This window comes from Chelmon rostratus, chromosome 3 (genome assembly GCF_017976325.1).
Source record: "Chelmon rostratus isolate fCheRos1 chromosome 3, fCheRos1.pri, whole genome shotgun sequence".
NCBI classification, from domain to species: domain Eukaryota; kingdom Metazoa; phylum Chordata; class Actinopteri; order Chaetodontiformes; family Chaetodontidae; genus Chelmon; species Chelmon rostratus.
In genome coordinates, this window is record NC_055660.1 from 4,050,846 (window position 1) to 4,067,990 (window position 17,145).

Here is a 17,145-nt window from a genome sequence, read left to right on the forward strand (position 1 = left end):
GGCTCGATGTGTTATTTGGGGCTGAAAAGTGAGTGGGAATTTTGAGAAAAGTGAATTTCAAACATAAAGGAGAGAGTGTGGAGGGGGGGAAAAAAAAAAGCCCTCAGCTCAGAGAGTGGGCCACAGAAGCCGCCATGTGCGCGGGCGCAGCCGTGAAATCAGCCTGATCCAATAGATTCTGTTTATCTGGCACGACTACAAGTGAAAGCAATTGGAAATCTGGGGGAGATTTGGAGAGGGCTGTGGATTCGGAGAGAGAGAGGGAAAAAAAATGAGCAAAAAAAAGTAATACTGTCTGCTCGACAGTCTGGCAAAGCAGGCGTGTTTTCAGATCAGCTTTTAACAAGGTTAATGGTGATTTTTCTCCACAGGCGCCGTTTTTACTGTAAAAGTCTCATCCTTGCACGCTCCATCTCCGTCGCTTTTCCTCTCCCCTCTTTCCGTTTGTCTTTGTTCTCTTCGTCTCCTCTCCCTGTCAGGGCTGTACCTGCTGCTGCTCCACATCACTCCTGCTCTTCCATGCTAACGCTGTGTGTTTTTTTGGCTCATTATCCTCCCCAGCCACCAAATGCAGCTGTTTCGAATTCATCCAGATCAAACAGCACTTTTTCTTTCTTTTTTTTTTTTTAAGGGCACGTTTCCTGGCTTCTGTCTCATGGTACAGTTTTCAGCACACATACAGGGCACACACACACTCACACATGCGCAAACAGATCACTTAAATCAAATGATCAGTTTAACAGTTTTATTAGAATCTTGCAATAGTTTGCAAACACAAGTATGGCAATATCTGCATCAAGATATACAGTAGTAACTGGTTTCAAAGATGTTTTATTGGTTTATGTTGAAGGATGTCTACTGTGTTTTTGCTGGATAGTTGCTGAGAAATATTGTACAAAGCATTTTGAGTAAAAAGTCATTTTTGGAATTGGAAAAAAAAGCATTTGTATATATTTATATATTAATAAGAAATGCACTGCCATGGCTGTGGAGATATGGCTTAGTCTCTCTACACCCGATTCATCACCGTGAACAGAAAATGGCAACGATGTGACTCCACATACAGTGACGCGATAGTGTACTGTGAAGCAGCAGTTGAACACATTCTGAGTCATTCATGCCTAAAAGGAGTTTGTTTAGGAGGAGGCAGCTTTTCGGATCTCCTCCTCCTGACGGGGGAAAGGTTGATTTTCTTGTTTGCAGTGAGTTTGGTGAGCAGTGACCAAAAAAAATCATCTCGTTTCTGTAAGGGAATACTTTGATATATATTGGGAACGCTTCCTCGCCGAGGGTTGGATTAGGAGATTGGTATCACTTTAATGTCTATATGGGAAATCTGATGCTCCAGCCAGCGGGTGGTTAGCTTTTAGCTTGGCATAAGGAGTGGAAACAGGGCAATAGCTAGCCTGGTTGTGTCCAAAGGGAGCAAAAGCTGCTCACTAGCACCTCTAATGCTCACCAGCTGCTAACTGGCACATTTTATCTCATTTCATTTCTGCAAAAACAGAAGCAAAATTGACAAGTCGGGGTTTGATGGGAGGTTATGTGCTCGACGACTTCCTGTCCAAGCTCAGCGACCTCCTAACAGTCTGGCGCATAACCCCACATACAACTACAGCTTGTCATTTTTACACTTTTCTTACAGATTAAATAAACGAGATGCGTGTCGGATTTTATTTTACCATCGGATCTTCCGGTCTTTATGCTAAAGCTAACAGTCTCCTGGCAGTAGCTTCATATTTACTGTACAAACATGAGCGTCGTATCAATCATCTAACTCTCTGCAAGGAAGCAAAATTAATTAATTACATCCAATAAAACCTGTAATTCTGCAGGGCAGGAGGGTCGTGCAGAGGCTTGATTGCATCACTGATAACACTTGTCAATAGCAGGAATCTACTGTGTATATATTTGAATGTTTTTACATTCTTTGGGACAAATTTATTTCTTTTACGATATTTTGTCAGTTAGTGCAACAAGTCCATTTAATATCTAGTCAAAAACAGTGAAATTTGCCTAAACGTCAGTCTCTACATCCATCATCTAATCCAAGGTTGTGTGTGCACAAAGTTTCTATTTTAAAAGTTAAAAACTTTCTTTCACGAATCTCACTTTCAATAGTTTGTGATTTCTTGATTTTATTGTGGTGCTCATCAACAATACCGCCATGGGTTAGGAAATCATTTCAACAGCAACAACTCAAGGGTCCATCACTTGATACATCTTGTTACAAAATAAGAAATACTTTTTGATTATTATTATTTTTTTGTTTGAGCCACTTGAACAATGATGCAAAAAGTAAAAAAAAAAAAAAGATGAAAAATCAAATAACTTTACTTAATAAGAAGATAATAAATGTACTCTCTCTAACATTCAGGTAGTAAGTTCCATAAGTCTCTCACAATGTATGATACATTCATTTCTCTAAGTGGCCCTTTCTGGCGCCAACCTTTACTGTAAATTCTTCTCTGTGATCCAACACACAGAACATGGCGAGTGGGAAACACATTTTTCCAATATTCCAACAAGATGGTTAAAGTAGAAATGTTTTATACTATACTCAACATAAGGACTTGCTGTATTATTTACAATATATACTGTAAAATTGTAAATCAGGTGAGATAAAAAGGCACAAGTTTCCCTTTTTTAAATACAATGTAAACATCTCATCAAAAAGCATGCATTAACATTTCATTTTACAAAAAGGATATCATTTTTAGACAAAGTACTTAAATATCGTTTTCCAGCAAAATATAATTCTCTCAAAAATACTTTCCCATTCATCCTATGAACCTTTAGACAGTTTTTTTTTTAATTCCTTAAAAAGGAGGGAAAAAAAGGGGGGCAAAATAAAGAAACAGTGAGAGATTAGCTTCAGGCCCTTCACGACTTCAACACAACGATGAGCAACAAAGGCGGGAAATAAAACGAGGCCTTTCTGACGAGGGACTGTGTGAAAATTAGTAGAGCAAGAGCAACACCCTACACAGCATTAATAATATTCTCTTTGGACCCTCCCCCCAATATCTCAAAATCATATTTTTATGGTAAACATGACAAAATAGTGAAAATACAGCCAGTCTCTATTTTTGAATAAAGAGCTGCTCAACGGTTTGGTCTGTAAAAGCCACTGACTGACTGTGGTCCAGGCGCCATCTCTGTTGGTGCTGATAGACTTGAGCGCCGCAATATTTTCACCCGAGTTTTAAAAAATATATAATTCTGGGATGAGAAAAAGCTGAAACACGCTCCCCTGCTCTGCCGACAAATTTAGACTGCGCTCCCTCAAGCCAAAATTAAAAATACATAACCCCCTTTTCTAAAACCCTCCAATAATTTTCCTACAGTCCCTAATGACAGTTGTGATCGTGCCACCTCCATCTCTTTGTACGCCGATCTTTACACAGTTACCGCCACAGAAGAGACCTCATAATGCAGCACAGCGCCGTGGTTGCAAGAGCTGCGGCCGCAACTACAGAGCACCGCCGCCCTGCTGAGCCAGTGATGTCACGTCGTCTAACTTTAGGCTGGGTGACCATGCAGAAAGTCTTTTCCCGCATCATCGCAGTTGCTTATCAAAACAGACAATTCCTGCTAGCTGCACTAATGCCTCATTTCACATTGTATCTCCTCTGTGCAAATCTAAATGTGGAAATAGGATACGGCTAATCCTATAACATAAATGCATAATACCCACGCTGAAAGAGCAGATCAACTATGCACATGCTTGCCAGGAAAAAAAAAAAAAGAAACCAAAAAAACAAAAAACCCACACACAAACTTAAGCCACGCTCGCTCCATTCACACATGTAAATACACACTCACAGGGCACAAAAAAAAAAATAATAATCACACGCCCCCACTGTTTTTCTTCCCCAGCGGCTCTATCGCTTTTCAGTAGCATCATAGTAGTGTTCCACAACCACCCAGAAACCAGTGGGGTGTGAGACAAGTTAATGGTCCAGATGACTGGGCCTGCCATACCTAAAATAGTAGTACTTGGCCCAAAGATAAGAGAAAGGAAATAAACTGGATTCAGAAAGATGACCATACCAACAGTTCTTCATCAAGCATTCATCTACGTGTACCTCAAAACATCATCTGTACAACAGCTGAATAGAATGTGTTTAAGAAGTTGTTAATACCTGTACACATCTGCCCGGTTTGATACATTAGCCGTTTGCTGTAAGCACTGCAGAGTAATGCTCCATTTTGGATTATATCAACTTTACAGAGTATGCGTGTTTAAACTGTGTGCCCATACCGTGTACGGTGTACGGACTGCCTACGAGTTACTGTACATGTTATGTTTTGCCTGGCTTTGTAGAAATGAAGCACCTTAATGTAAAATGACTGGCTTGTCAAAAACTAAACCTTTGCAACACACTTTTATAAAATGCTTTTTATTATTTCTGGGAAGAGTAGATAAGTGTTGGTTCACAAAGGGCTGGTTTTGCTTCATTGTGAGTAAAAACAGACATTTGGACAGCTGCTCTGGAGATAACACAAAACACAATTACTATGGATGCACCTCAGTCAAATCCATTACCAGCGGACTCTGCTGAAATTGTTTCCGTAAATGCATGTTTTCCATCCCGCAGCACTCCTGTCCACTTCTGCACAAAGGTAAAATCGCTCATCAATATTGTCTTAATTCTACACCACAATGCCTAAAATAGTGACTTTATGACATGGGAGCTTCACGTGCAAGCTTTCTTTACAGAGAGAGAGAGACATTTTTATTTCAAAACAGCTTTAGCTTTGGACTTTTGCATATTAGTTTTGATTGTTTTACTACACATTTTAATTAAAAAACTCAGTATGTGAATGTTAATGATGGCTGTTATGACACCGATTCAAATTCACACTTGGACTTGTTAGATTTAATGTAATTATCCAGCTTATGATGATGCTTGTATAGCCCTTGAATATATTCAAATAGACCTTTCGCCTTACAGTCTAGAATTTCTGTGCCTCCTCATAAAGTCCTTTGCCCTGTAGTCTTGCAGTATGTTGCTACACTGCAAAGCAAAATCTAAGTATTGGCATATTTTTTGTTTTTTTTATTTTTAGTAGTGCTATTATTTTGAAAGACTGCATAAGCCACAGTTAATATTTGCAAAACTTTCTCTAGATTTGTAATCTGATTTTAGTGCATGTGGAGTGCATCTGTGCGTTTCTGTGAAGGCATGTGGACAGCATGTGTATCAATTTCCTTCTATGTGTGTGTGTGTGTGTGCGCAGTGAGTGTATCTAGCGCATCCTAAGAAATGTATGGCTTTATCTCCATAGAAAATACTGTTATCGTCTTTGGGGGCAGGGAGGGGGGCACGGGGGGAACTTCAGGATGCTTTGTCACATTTGTCACACGTCCTTCTCGGCAAATCGCGCTCGGCTCGGCCAACTATTCACAGCTCTGACCCGCTCGTGGCGACGCCGGGGTCAAATCGTTCTCCCCTTACTTTTACTTCCGTCACCACGCCGCTCAACTTTCCCATCCCAGAGGAGGACGCTGGCATACTGGGCGACAGGGTGCAGGCCAACCGCTCAGGCCTTCCTCGCACGCTTCCTCTCGTGTTCTTGAACGTCTTCCTCCTCTCGTCCAGTTCTTAACGCAGCTTCTGTCCCAACTTGCTGAGCGAGTCACTTCTTGTGGAAGTAGATTGTGTGAGTGAGGCCGGACTCCACCTTTGGTATCTGGTCACTGATGATCTCCACCAACATTTCGGGGAACTCCACCTTCAGGGCCTGGGACTCACGAAAGGTGTAGAAGCAGAAGTCCAACAGGTTCCCCACCAGCTGGACAACACAGACACATAGTTTAATGAGAAACTTGTTGCGGTTGAAGGACATTATTTCTACAGACTTATTACACTTTTCTGCTCACCACTTGGGGGCGCAACTGATTTTTTTCTGGACACCCTCCTTTAAAAGAGGGGTCATCCATTCAGCACTAACCCCAGTCACTCAGTTCAGTTAAAGACATTGAATTTATCTGTGTGACCCCCCGCTCACTCACTCACTCTTTGTCGTTATGCCACACGCCAGTTGACCCATGCGTTAAAAAGAAGAAGAAGAAGAGTGATTTAGCACTTTTGCTACAGTGACCATTGTGTGCTCAGAGCCAGCTGCCATTGATCCCCTTCTGTTCCATTCACCAATACAGCCTGGTCAATGCCTCTTCCAAAATAACCTCCCCCCTCAGGGAGAGATTGGGATGCAATAATCCTTATTCCGAGCCACAGCACCATCGAACCGCTAAGTAAATGCATTATCCAAATCCACTATGCTGCCATTTTACGCAAAACACGTCCAGTGATATTAGAGGCGCAAAGTGCCACTGGACACCTCGCACCGAGTGTGCAGGCATGGCCCACCGAGAGGCTGCCAAGGGAAGCCTGTGCTGTACTGTAGGCAACTGGCATGGCGGGCAGAGGGTACTTACATCATGCATGGCATCCAGTAGCTTGGTGAGCTGGAAGAAGCGCTGCCAGGTCTGGCCGGAGTTGTTGGTTGCTTTTCCCACAGAACGCCGGAGCTCTTTAATGTAATTAACCCTCATCTCCTCGAACGCCGCCTGGTTTTTCAGACCCTCTTTGGGAACTGGGAAAGAGACAAATCCTTCTGTCACCAAGTGGATTTAATGAGTGGACAGCAGTGCAGGTTTAAATGTGACTGACCCAAAAATGGACTTCAGCTGATACAGAGAGAGGCACACGTGTTAGAAACGGCTCAGACTTGTTGGTTGTTTGACATGATCGGTGGGAAAAATCAGCACCGCTGTCAGTTCTGAGCATCGTGTCTGTCTGTGCCGCATTAAAAGATGATACCTGTAGCTGCTTTGCATGTTTTGCACATCTCACATTACTGTTAAACATTTTCCAAACTTTGTAGATTCGCTAAACATTTGCAGACTGTAATCCACCACAGTGAGCATTTAGTTGGCTCTATATTGATTTATATTAAATTGTCATGTGTTTTATTCACTGTATCAGCCTAAAAAGACTTTCCCATCTAGTTACAGTTTCCATAAACAGCTTTTAATTGATTTTGCTTATATATCTTAATATGCAGCAATACCACAGTTTATCTCTGCTGTTTTGTTTTGTTTTGATGATGAAGTGTTAATATTGCTGTGTGTTAATGCAGATAAAAGCAGGGTCTTATCTGAAATCTCTGGCTTGGTGTTGAATTCAGCAAATTTTATTTATCAGCTTTGTTGTCAAGCTCTCAAACCTGGTGGACGAATAATAAGAGATGCACTCAAAGGGGGGCAATCATTGTATTCAGATGACCTGATTTGGATCAAATTTTTAACACAATAGTTACTGTTCTGCAGCCAACATGTGAAAAAAGTCATTGAAACATTGCTGAGAAATGCATTTAGACGTCGACAACATAGACTTATAGAACAGAATAAAACGAGCTGCTGGATGCTCACTGTGATGGTTTATCTATCTGCAGCACGTTCCAATCTCTGAGTGCATTTTCCTACCATACTAATATTCGTGAAAACTCCTGGAATGCATTAATATATTTATGCTGCACCTCAGAAAATGGTTGTCAAATGCACATTAAACACCATTTGCAATTAATGGGCTAAGCCATGCACAACCACCGCAATGTTCCTTTAATGTGGAAATGTGTAAGTGTGTAAAGGCTAATTAGAGGTGCTCAGTGAATTACACTCCGACTCCCACGCAGGAGCCTTTTTTTGGACATTTTTCCTGTGTTGACGACCTAAGCCTATTTAGCAACTCATTACAACCACTTTCACCATTTCAAGAGGTAATTAGTTTTCATGTGTAGCTACTGATTCATGAAAGACGACTGATATGCTGGAAGGCATTGATTAAAAGTTATCTCAGCAACAGTGGCAGCAAAAAAAAAGGGGGAACAACAGTGCTTATGTGTATTCAAGAGCTTAATTATTGTGTCAACCAAACCCCATTCATCTAGCAGCTTGTTCAATGGCCAGAGCTGTTAAACGCTCACATAATAATGACTTGGATGGTAGCGTCAAAGCACTTAAAATAAAAAGGAAGTGTAATGGGAGATTCAGACAGATGTGAGGAATGAGATACAGTAACTGCGCCGTGAGGATGCATCAAAATGTCTACGGTTCCTTTTCCTCCCTCCCTGTGCAGGAGAACAAAGTCACAGATATGGAAGTGTGCCAAAGCTCTTCAGTGACATTCAGCTGCTGGCTACCAGATTAAGAAACACCTCGCCTCTCAAAGCGCCCACCCCAGATCAGTCTGAGGGAACGCCTTCAGTCGTCCTTCAGCCAGGATCTGACCACGCACGCCATGTTCGTCAGCCGTCAGAGGTCTCACACTCGCTATGCCTTTAACACCTGTGGGTGTGTCGGGCCATTTTAGGTAATGCTGCAAATCAATGAGCGAAGCTGCTTTATGGCAACAGGATAATAAAGTACAACACCTCCGTTTGTCAGCTATTTAATTTACTGGATTAGCCTAAAACGGCTATCATTTAAACAGTTTCTCAATTAATTTTCCAGAAAATTTACTGTATGATAATATAACAAAACATAATAGAAGATTGTACCCACATCGCCCACTCCCCCTCCAGGGGATAAATGCACAGAGATTCAATAATTACTGAAAGTTTTTACTGCAACTTATTATTTTCACTATTAATTGATCTGTTGATTATTTTCCAGATTCAACATTTAGTCTCTAAAAAGTCTGAAAATAGTGAAACCCAATAAATTTCATACGTATGAAGAAACTGAGAAAAGTTCACAGTGGAGAAGCTGGAGGAGGCTGACTTAAACGACTGAAGTAATTAATTATCAAAATGGTTGCCATCAGCTGACATATTGATTAATCACTGAGTCTCTACCGTGGAACAAAGACTGATCTCCACAGATGTGTGTCCAGAACACGATGCTGCATCCCGCTCAGCAGCGAGAGCTCACAGTCACGTGAGCTAACGTTCGTCACCGAAGCCGTTCGCAGCATGGCTAAACATGTCGAGAAGAGATGACGGCGGTAATGTCTCGTAAATGTTTATAGTCTTTTTGGAACCTCGCAGAAATATCTTTCGCAGCAGAGTCGGAAATTCTGAGCCCTAATGGTTCAAATGACCCCCCTTTTAAAACTAAAACCGTACTCTGTTCAGCACTGTTGAGGAGCCAGAAACGCCTCATGCTGCTACACTGAACCACAAAAACAGCAACTGACGGGAGCTGTTTGAGTTCTGTATAATAAATAGCCACAAGCGAGGGCCTACTTTTTGTCATTTAGCATTGCATCTTTTTGAGAAGAGTTCACTGTAGGTCAATAAGTCTGGGAATGTGTGTCATCCTCTCTTTCTCTGTACTTAGAGCATGTCATGCATGAGGCGGGAGGAAAGCACATATGAAAACAGCCTGGACCCTGGTGCAGAGGCTGCACTTTCTGTGCTTCACTCTGTGGCTGACATGATGAGAATGTGCTAAAACCCAGGGCTGCATTTGGACCTTTTGTTTTTCTCCCACTGACCCACATACGCCCCGATTAGAAACCGACCTGGCATTTAGGGGCGTTACCATGACCGGCCCTAAAATAGGGCATTTATACCACCGTAATTGGTGTCAAACGGATTTTCGCTGCAGGTATAGAGCCTTTTCAACTAGGCCAAACTTCTTACTGGGAGTCCAGCTGCATTGTTACGTGTACCAAAAGCCAGAGAAAGCACTTTTTTCCAACGCGTGAACAAACCTGATTCAAGATAACACTTTTTTATCATCGAGACAACTGAAAACAGCACATAGACAATATGTTTAATATTTGACCTCATGAGCTTCATTGATTTTTGTAAAATATCTGCTTATTCTGAATTTGATGCAGAAACACGTTTCAAGCAAGTAGGGACAGGAGCAGCTAAAGACTGGGAAAGATGTGGAACGCTCCAAAAACACCTGTTTGGAACATTCCACAGGTAAACAGGTTGATTGGTAACAGGTGATAGCATCATGATTGGGTATGAAAGTTGCATCCTGGAAAGGCTCAGTGGTTCACAGCGAGGGTGGAGCGAGGTTCACCACTTTGTGAACACATGATGGATAAAGGAGATTAAAACACGGACTCTGGAACACTTTGTTAGCACAGTTAGTTTAGAAATGATTGTGTCCTGTTTTATTTACATTTGAGAGCGCCACAACTTTTTTTTTGGAGTCGAGGTTGCAAAATAAAAAAATAAAATAAAGAGACAAACACAGCTCATGCAGCCAGGAGATGCCATCAGCCTGTGTGCTGTTGAAGAACATGCTGCTTCCTGCTCTGGGTTGCTGGTGCATACCTGACTGACAGGGAGGCTCTCGGTTTTGATTTAATACCCGATACAGTTTATAAGTGATAGAAATTCCACAACTAGCTCTGAGCGTGACTACGCTTACAACGCAGTGGAGCTTTAGGGCGTTGCATAACAGTTTAACACCACCCAAAAACACTGAAGAATGGTTCGAGTGAAGATGACGACAGCGTTTTCAGGGATGCATGCGTGGGTGCTGCAGCGGTAAAACGTGTCACAGGAAAGGCAGCCATCACCCCGGTAAACGTACTGTACGCCTGCCCCGTCTGGAATGAGGGAGAGAACAAACGCGATAATGGCACGATCCGGCGCGGAGGTGACGAGTGTAACTGGTTTGAGCAGGCCGCCGCTCCTGTGCAAAATCCAAACAGGGTCATGAGACACCGCAGGCTCAATGAAACCTTAGCCAAGGTCAGAGAGGAATAACAGCCCTCCTCTCCTCTCTCTCTGCATCCCTCCTTCCCTCTCTCCCTTTTACCCTCCCTCTGCAACACACACATTTCTCAAACCAGCCCAGAGGCGCGCACACACTCAGTGACTCCGTAGTACTTGCTCAGCTGACAAGTTCTGACAACTCCTCTGTAAACATTTCTGCCGCTGCTCCTTCCACGAGGCCAGAGCATTACCTCTGAATAAGTGTAAGTGAGAGCTTCCTCCAGCGCCTCTGAAAGTCCAGAGACGGTCTGCTTCCTTTTTTTAATCATTCACAAGTGCTTCTGCTGAAGTATTTGCCGAACGTGGAGTGGACAGGTGGGGGAATTTCTCTGCTGCACGGTGGAGACGAAGCGCCGGGTGATTATTTTCTTCCCCTTCCCTCATATTTTAACACTACATTTTGGCTAAATCCAATAACCTGAGCAGATGGAAGCACCCTGAATTCCCTGTCTCGACTCTGCATCCCGGCTACTTTTAATCTGCACCCGCTCCTTCAAAAATTCCAGCCCGGGTTTGAAGGAAGTGAAGAAAAATAGCAGGTCTTGGAGTATTGCCTGGTGCTTGACTGGCCTTTATTAAGTACAGCAGGGCTCTCTGGAAAACCTCCAGAGGAGCAGCGAGGAGAGGAGAGGGAGGCCACAGTAACAGAAGGACCAGCTCTGCCAACCCCCCCACCCCCTTTGTCTTCTCTTTCTTTCTCCCTATAGCTATGCACCTGTCTCTTTCTCACCAACACAAGCTCTCACTGTCAACATTTGTCTGATTTCGCTCTTTAAATCCCCCTTTTCCCTCTTGGTTTCTCATCCTCGCTTTATTCTCCGTCTTCCTCATCTCTCCCAGCATCCACTAGCTGAGGTGCAGCCGGAGCTCCCCTGCTTCCAGATGACACAACAACACCGAGTTTATATCAGGGGAAAGCGTTCGCACCGCCTCTTCCATATGTCACTGTGCTATGAGCCAAGCCAGCCTCCTACCATTGGTCAGATATATATTGTATGTTTACTGACAGAAGTCTTATGTATGTGTGTTTGTGCTACTTTACATGCTGCACAACAAGCAAATAGTTTAGAGTTTTAGCAGTTTTTGAAGATCACAACTCACAAATCATTTAAAGACTTTTTTTATTTGTGATTAGAGTTTAGACACCACATTCCAGCACAGTCGGACTGCGGTTTTTGGCCCTTTTTTATATTTTGGCTCAGAAACAGCAAGTTTTATACTATACTGCAAAAAAATGGAGCAAAAATTTAAAGGGCTTCAAAGGTGATTTGATAACGACGTTAGGTAACAAAATGTAGGTTTTCTGTCAAAAATGTCGAAGATTTTCTCTAAAACTGTATCATCCATGATGAGTTCAAAGCCACAGAAATATCTGTTCAGTTGTCCGAGCAGTTTTGACCTTTTAATTAATTTTAATGACACAGAACTGTAAGCGTCCTCTCTTGTTGCACTCGCTGTGACTCATTTTGGATAACGGTGACAGTTAATTAGACAAAAAGTCAAATGTAAAATGGAAGAACTCGGGATGCTAAAGTTTACCAAGGCTGTGTTTCCCCCATCTGAGACCAGCATTCACGCGCCGCTTTCAGAGGCCTCTGTAACTGAAAAATAAATACTCTGCCAATGAATATTTCCACTGATTGGCACCGGTGCTGAAGTTCAAAGAGTTTGAAGTCCGGCCAGCATGCAGGCTCTTCAAATAGCTCGCCACAACTCTCCCCCATCCCCCTCGCTCTCTCTCTAACTATTGAACATCTATTGACACAAAAAAACCACACAGATGAGGCCCCCGCGAGGACGGACGCATAAATACAAGACTGCAGCAGGTCTCGGTGTGTCCCAGTGTGAGTGGGCGTGGACGCTGAAGTTAGGACACAGCTGCCATCGTGGAAGCTTTAACTGTTACTACTGAACTGACAGCAGCAGCTCGCAGGGCGTTGAGGTGGTGGAAAGACTGCTTTCAGTTTCCAAGTGACCAACTTGGTCCAACACATCCTTCCCTGTGAGGCTGCAGTGCCTGTGGGTGCAGCTTGGCACCGAGCGGCAACGCGGCGAGACCTGCTTCAGCGAGTGATAGACGTAATAAAAAAATAAAATAAAATAACATAAAACAGAGCAGCTTGCACTCAGAACGGCAAACACTGCATTTGCATATACTGCATGTGGCCCCACAAACAGGTGCAAGCAACATCGAGTCTATTTCCACACTCGTTATGCTCATCAGCGGATTACCAGGAAAGATAATCTAACAGACCTTAAAAAGGCTTGATCGTGGGTGCCAGGAAGGCAGGTAGGAGCGGCGCCAAGGCTGTCTCAAAGGTGTGTGTGGTGGATTTAACAGAACGCAAGACACCTTATCAATACATTTCCTGTGTGAGAGACAGCCTTTTGGTTGAGGAATGTGGGAGATGTTAGGTGGCTCAGGCCATGACACTCCACAGTGCAGCGGATAACGCAGAACAATTGCGAGGAGCGAGCCCTAATTTGGGAACATGCATAAGGCGAGAGCAGACAAGCACACAGAAAGTGTCAGGGTGCAGCACAATGCACAGGTTTGTCCCCTTAAAATGGTAGAAACAGTGACCATGAAAAGATGGCTGGATCCCAGAGCAAGACTCGTCCAGAAATGAAGATTTCCCTTAAATGACCGTGAAACGCTGAATCATCCCACCGTTGGGATGCCTTTGAATGCAGCATCTGAAGAAAGGAAGCGACCGCCTCTCAGCGTTGGGAGGAGAGATATGTCTGCACGGTCACTTCAATCATCGCCATGAAATGTGGTGGCTGTTATCAGGCACAGAGGGGGTCTAAACTGCTGTGACCTCTATTAGCAGCGTCTGGTCTATATCCCTTCTAGCCAGGAAGTTCAACTTCGTTACATTTCCAGCATTAACGTCACTGTTTGTGATCGAGTCAGCGGGAAAATTAATTAATTCTCGGCTGGAGTTGACGTTGACTACATTATTGTTTTTTTTAATAAATCATTTCCAGGTGACATTTCATTGTACAGGTCGCGACTTGTGCTCGAGGGGGAGGTTCGGGACGACGCTCGGGTGATGCTACCAGCACCGCGTGCAGGTGGGTATATAATGAATGAACGAGTGCTCTTACAGGCCTGCAGCTCACCGCCTACCTGTGCTGAGAAGCAGAAGGACCTTCATGGAGAGGAACTCGTCGTAGGTCAGCTGCAGTCGCACAAACTCCTGGCTCACCTGCCTCATGCCCAGGCACAGGTCGTACATGGCCGACTGCTGCATGCGGTCCCTGAAGAAAGAACAGAGGGAGGGGGGAGGGAGGGGAACACGACAACAAAAGCTTTTGAGAGTCTCTTTCAGAACTCCTGTATCAGCTCCTATTAGCTACAATCCGTCCTCAGCACTCACTCATCTACTCATTTGTTTACCCACTCATTCTGGTTTTATGTCACGGTTGACTCACTCATTCACTACTCGACTCCGCTCTGACTAGTTCAGCCCAGCGAAACAATATTTCCACACAGTGCAGAGGAGGATCCTGCTAGTCTGGGCTAAGAGCAGAATACCAAATCCCCCCAGATTGCAGAGCGCTGCGTACTGTATCACAGCACAGATGCACCACTTTCCTGAGGCTGTGGCAGACTACGACAGACCCAGAGCTAACCCCAGTCACCATAGAAACATTCTTAAGAGGGATGTGTCATTTCAGACATGATGCACACATGAACACACGCTGGCGACACAGAGATGTTCACTACAACGGGTTTATGAGCGTTGCCGTGACGAAAACACGCCATCAAGCGCCCGCACCACTTTGCCAACGCTCTCGTCGTGCACTGCACTTTCTCGCTCTGCAAAATAATCTCGGTTGCGTCACGGGGTTCGCAAAAACAGGAAAGAAACATTAGAGGGGATAAAGCGTGAGCCAATCAGAAATGTGCTCCGCAGATGCCACAGATTCAGGGGAATCTCTGGCTTCAGATGCCACTTCTCCTTCGCTATAAATCAGCATCACATCGAGACTCCAGTAATTAAATGCAAGTGATGTGGCTCGACTTGAAAGAGGCCGGAGTTTTACCCACAGCACAGCGAAACCGCATCATTGCATAGCCGGCGAGGGTGGAGACTTCGCTCTGATTACGACGACACGGGACCAGGAGCGACTGGAAACAAGTGCATAACGTTCCCATTAAAAGAACATAACGTAACAATATTTACTGTACGGCTCGTCCGTCGGCCCAAATAACTGCAAAGCTGTGACAGCGTCTGGGAGAGGAGCAGACCTGTTTCCCCCGCTGAGCAGCACTGTGGATGTGAGCAGCTTCACAAAGTGCAGCATAACATCATTTGATACAACTTTGGGCTGGAGTTTCTAAAGTCTCCACACGTTTCTCTCTCTCTCTCTCTCCACTCTCGCACTCTCTTCCTGAAATCAATTTTGCTGAATCACTGCCCAAAATGAGCTGCTGGTTTTGGGGAGGAAAGAAGAAAAAGAAAAAAAAAATTGGCAGCAACGTCTCCCCTTCCCTCCTTCTTTCTCTCGCTCACTCGTCTCTCTCTTCATCGCTCTGTCGTGGTCTCACTCGGTTTCTCTTTCTGTCTTGAGCTCGCTCTCCTTTTACGTTCGTGTGGGAGAGGATTCAGGATGGAGCACGGGGGTGAGGAGGAAGCTGAGTTCAGGTCCACCTTCGGCTGACAAAACCTGCTCGTCCAAACAAATCGAATCAGTCGTTGTCTGTCACAATCGAATGCTGTGTCAAAATCTGAATATTTATAGTTTATGTTCTTTTAATAGTGAAAGGTCACTCAGTGGGTGGGCCAGGGTGTGTGACAGCTGAGCTGGCAGAGGAGCACTGACACTATGTAAACCATCCTGCACTGGGGGGGGCGGTTTACTCAGATTGCTTTGTTAGCTGTGATACTGACAAATAAGGACCAGTCCATACAGCATCCATCATGCAGGTAAAATTTAAGCTGTGTGTGCGCCACAGCTGACTCGCTCATCAGCTATCTAAACTGCAAACTGACATTAGAAGTGCACCTTTCACCTGAACCATGATAGAGTGGTCGCCTGCTGCCACCTGTGACTGCAGCTGAAGTCTATAATATAGGTTAAAATGAGATGATTTGACTCGATTTGGCTGCACGTAAGAAGAAGCAACAGCGTCCTGAGTGGCGCAGGCACAGACGGGCTGCCTCGAAACCGCACGTCTGTCATTGAGGAAAGCTTATATGCACGATATCGCATTTCATTTCTGCCATTACACATGAGCGAACGTCCAGAGCGTTTAGGGTAATAGCTTTGTTTATCTGGTGCAAGCGTTCACCACACATCAAAGACCAAACGGCGCACGTTACGCGGGCTTACGTTGTCTCGAATGCAAAATGCATGTCCAACTTTGCAGTATTTACTCTCACTCAGTGACAGATTCCACTATAAGAGCTGAGTGAGCGGACAGTCTATTCAATAAATGCCTTAATGCTCTGGGTCAATAAGCACTAAGTAGCTATGGAAACAAGTGTACACGGTCCAACCCCCTAAAGACTGAGTGGACTCTGCAAAGTTATGGAACAAGTTTGTCCTCATTTTTGACAGAATTATCAATGAAGCAAACAAGAGATAGATTACTGCATGTGAACATCAAGCAAGCGACGCGCCGCGACCTGATAACAGGCCTGAAAAGACGCAGAGGCAGCGACATCCAGGCTGCCCTGACAGAGCAGCGAGCATGTGACCAAAATCCAGGCCACCGCCATCTCCAGCCGGTCTACATCTCATCTGCTCTGTCAAGCTGAATCCCAGGCCCATCAGTCAGTGGGACAGGCCGGCTGTAAATGCATCACATGCATAAACAGCAGCATACTGTACAGCAAAAAAACACCCTAATTTCTCTGCACAGACTACATATTCACTTATTACATAAATACACGTGTCATCCCAACATTTTGCTCTGATAGAGCTCATTCTGAACCGAACTTGCCAAATGACACAAACCATTAAGTCTCTACCGCAGAATTAGATTTCCTCCAAAAGCTGTTGTCATGTCGCAGAAGGAAACACATAATTCTTAATAAACTGTGATCCACTTGGCACAAAATTGATTAAAGGATCAGAGGATCTCTGGTGTGGCGAACTAATGCTTTACCGACTGTACTAAGCTCGCAGTGATACAACACAGGCTCACAGAGGCCGAGGCTCTGTTGCACAATGGCATTTGCGCCGCTGTTTGTTTATTTATTTATTTCCGTATTTATTTGGGACAAACTGACCCACTGACGCTGACTTACACAAGCTATTAGTCGGAGCTTTTAAACGTGCCCCAGACTGAACCTGCTTCTCCACATTAGGCTGCCTACAGAGGCTGCTACTCTCATTTTTCATTAGGTCTGTAACATTGAAGCCTCGCATGAAAGGACA

At 44.2% G+C, this 17,145-nt stretch overlaps 1 protein-coding gene across 1 annotated transcript in view; it reads right to left on the bottom strand.

The window, feature by feature from the left end:
* Positions 1-788: 788 nt before the first annotated feature.
* Positions 789-17,145, bottom strand: part of nr3c2 (nuclear receptor subfamily 3, group C, member 2) — a 72,622-nt gene continuing 56,265 nt past the window's right edge. The window contains exons 7-9 of the mRNA XM_041933494.1: positions 13,886-14,016; positions 6,446-6,603; positions 789-5,799 (exon numbers count right to left, since the gene is read on the bottom strand). Coding sequence (XP_041789428.1) covers positions 5,644-5,799; positions 6,446-6,603; positions 13,886-14,016 — 445 coding nt within the window. The 3' untranslated portion in view covers positions 789-5,643. The remainder of the gene's footprint in view (positions 5,800-6,445; positions 6,604-13,885; positions 14,017-17,145) is intronic.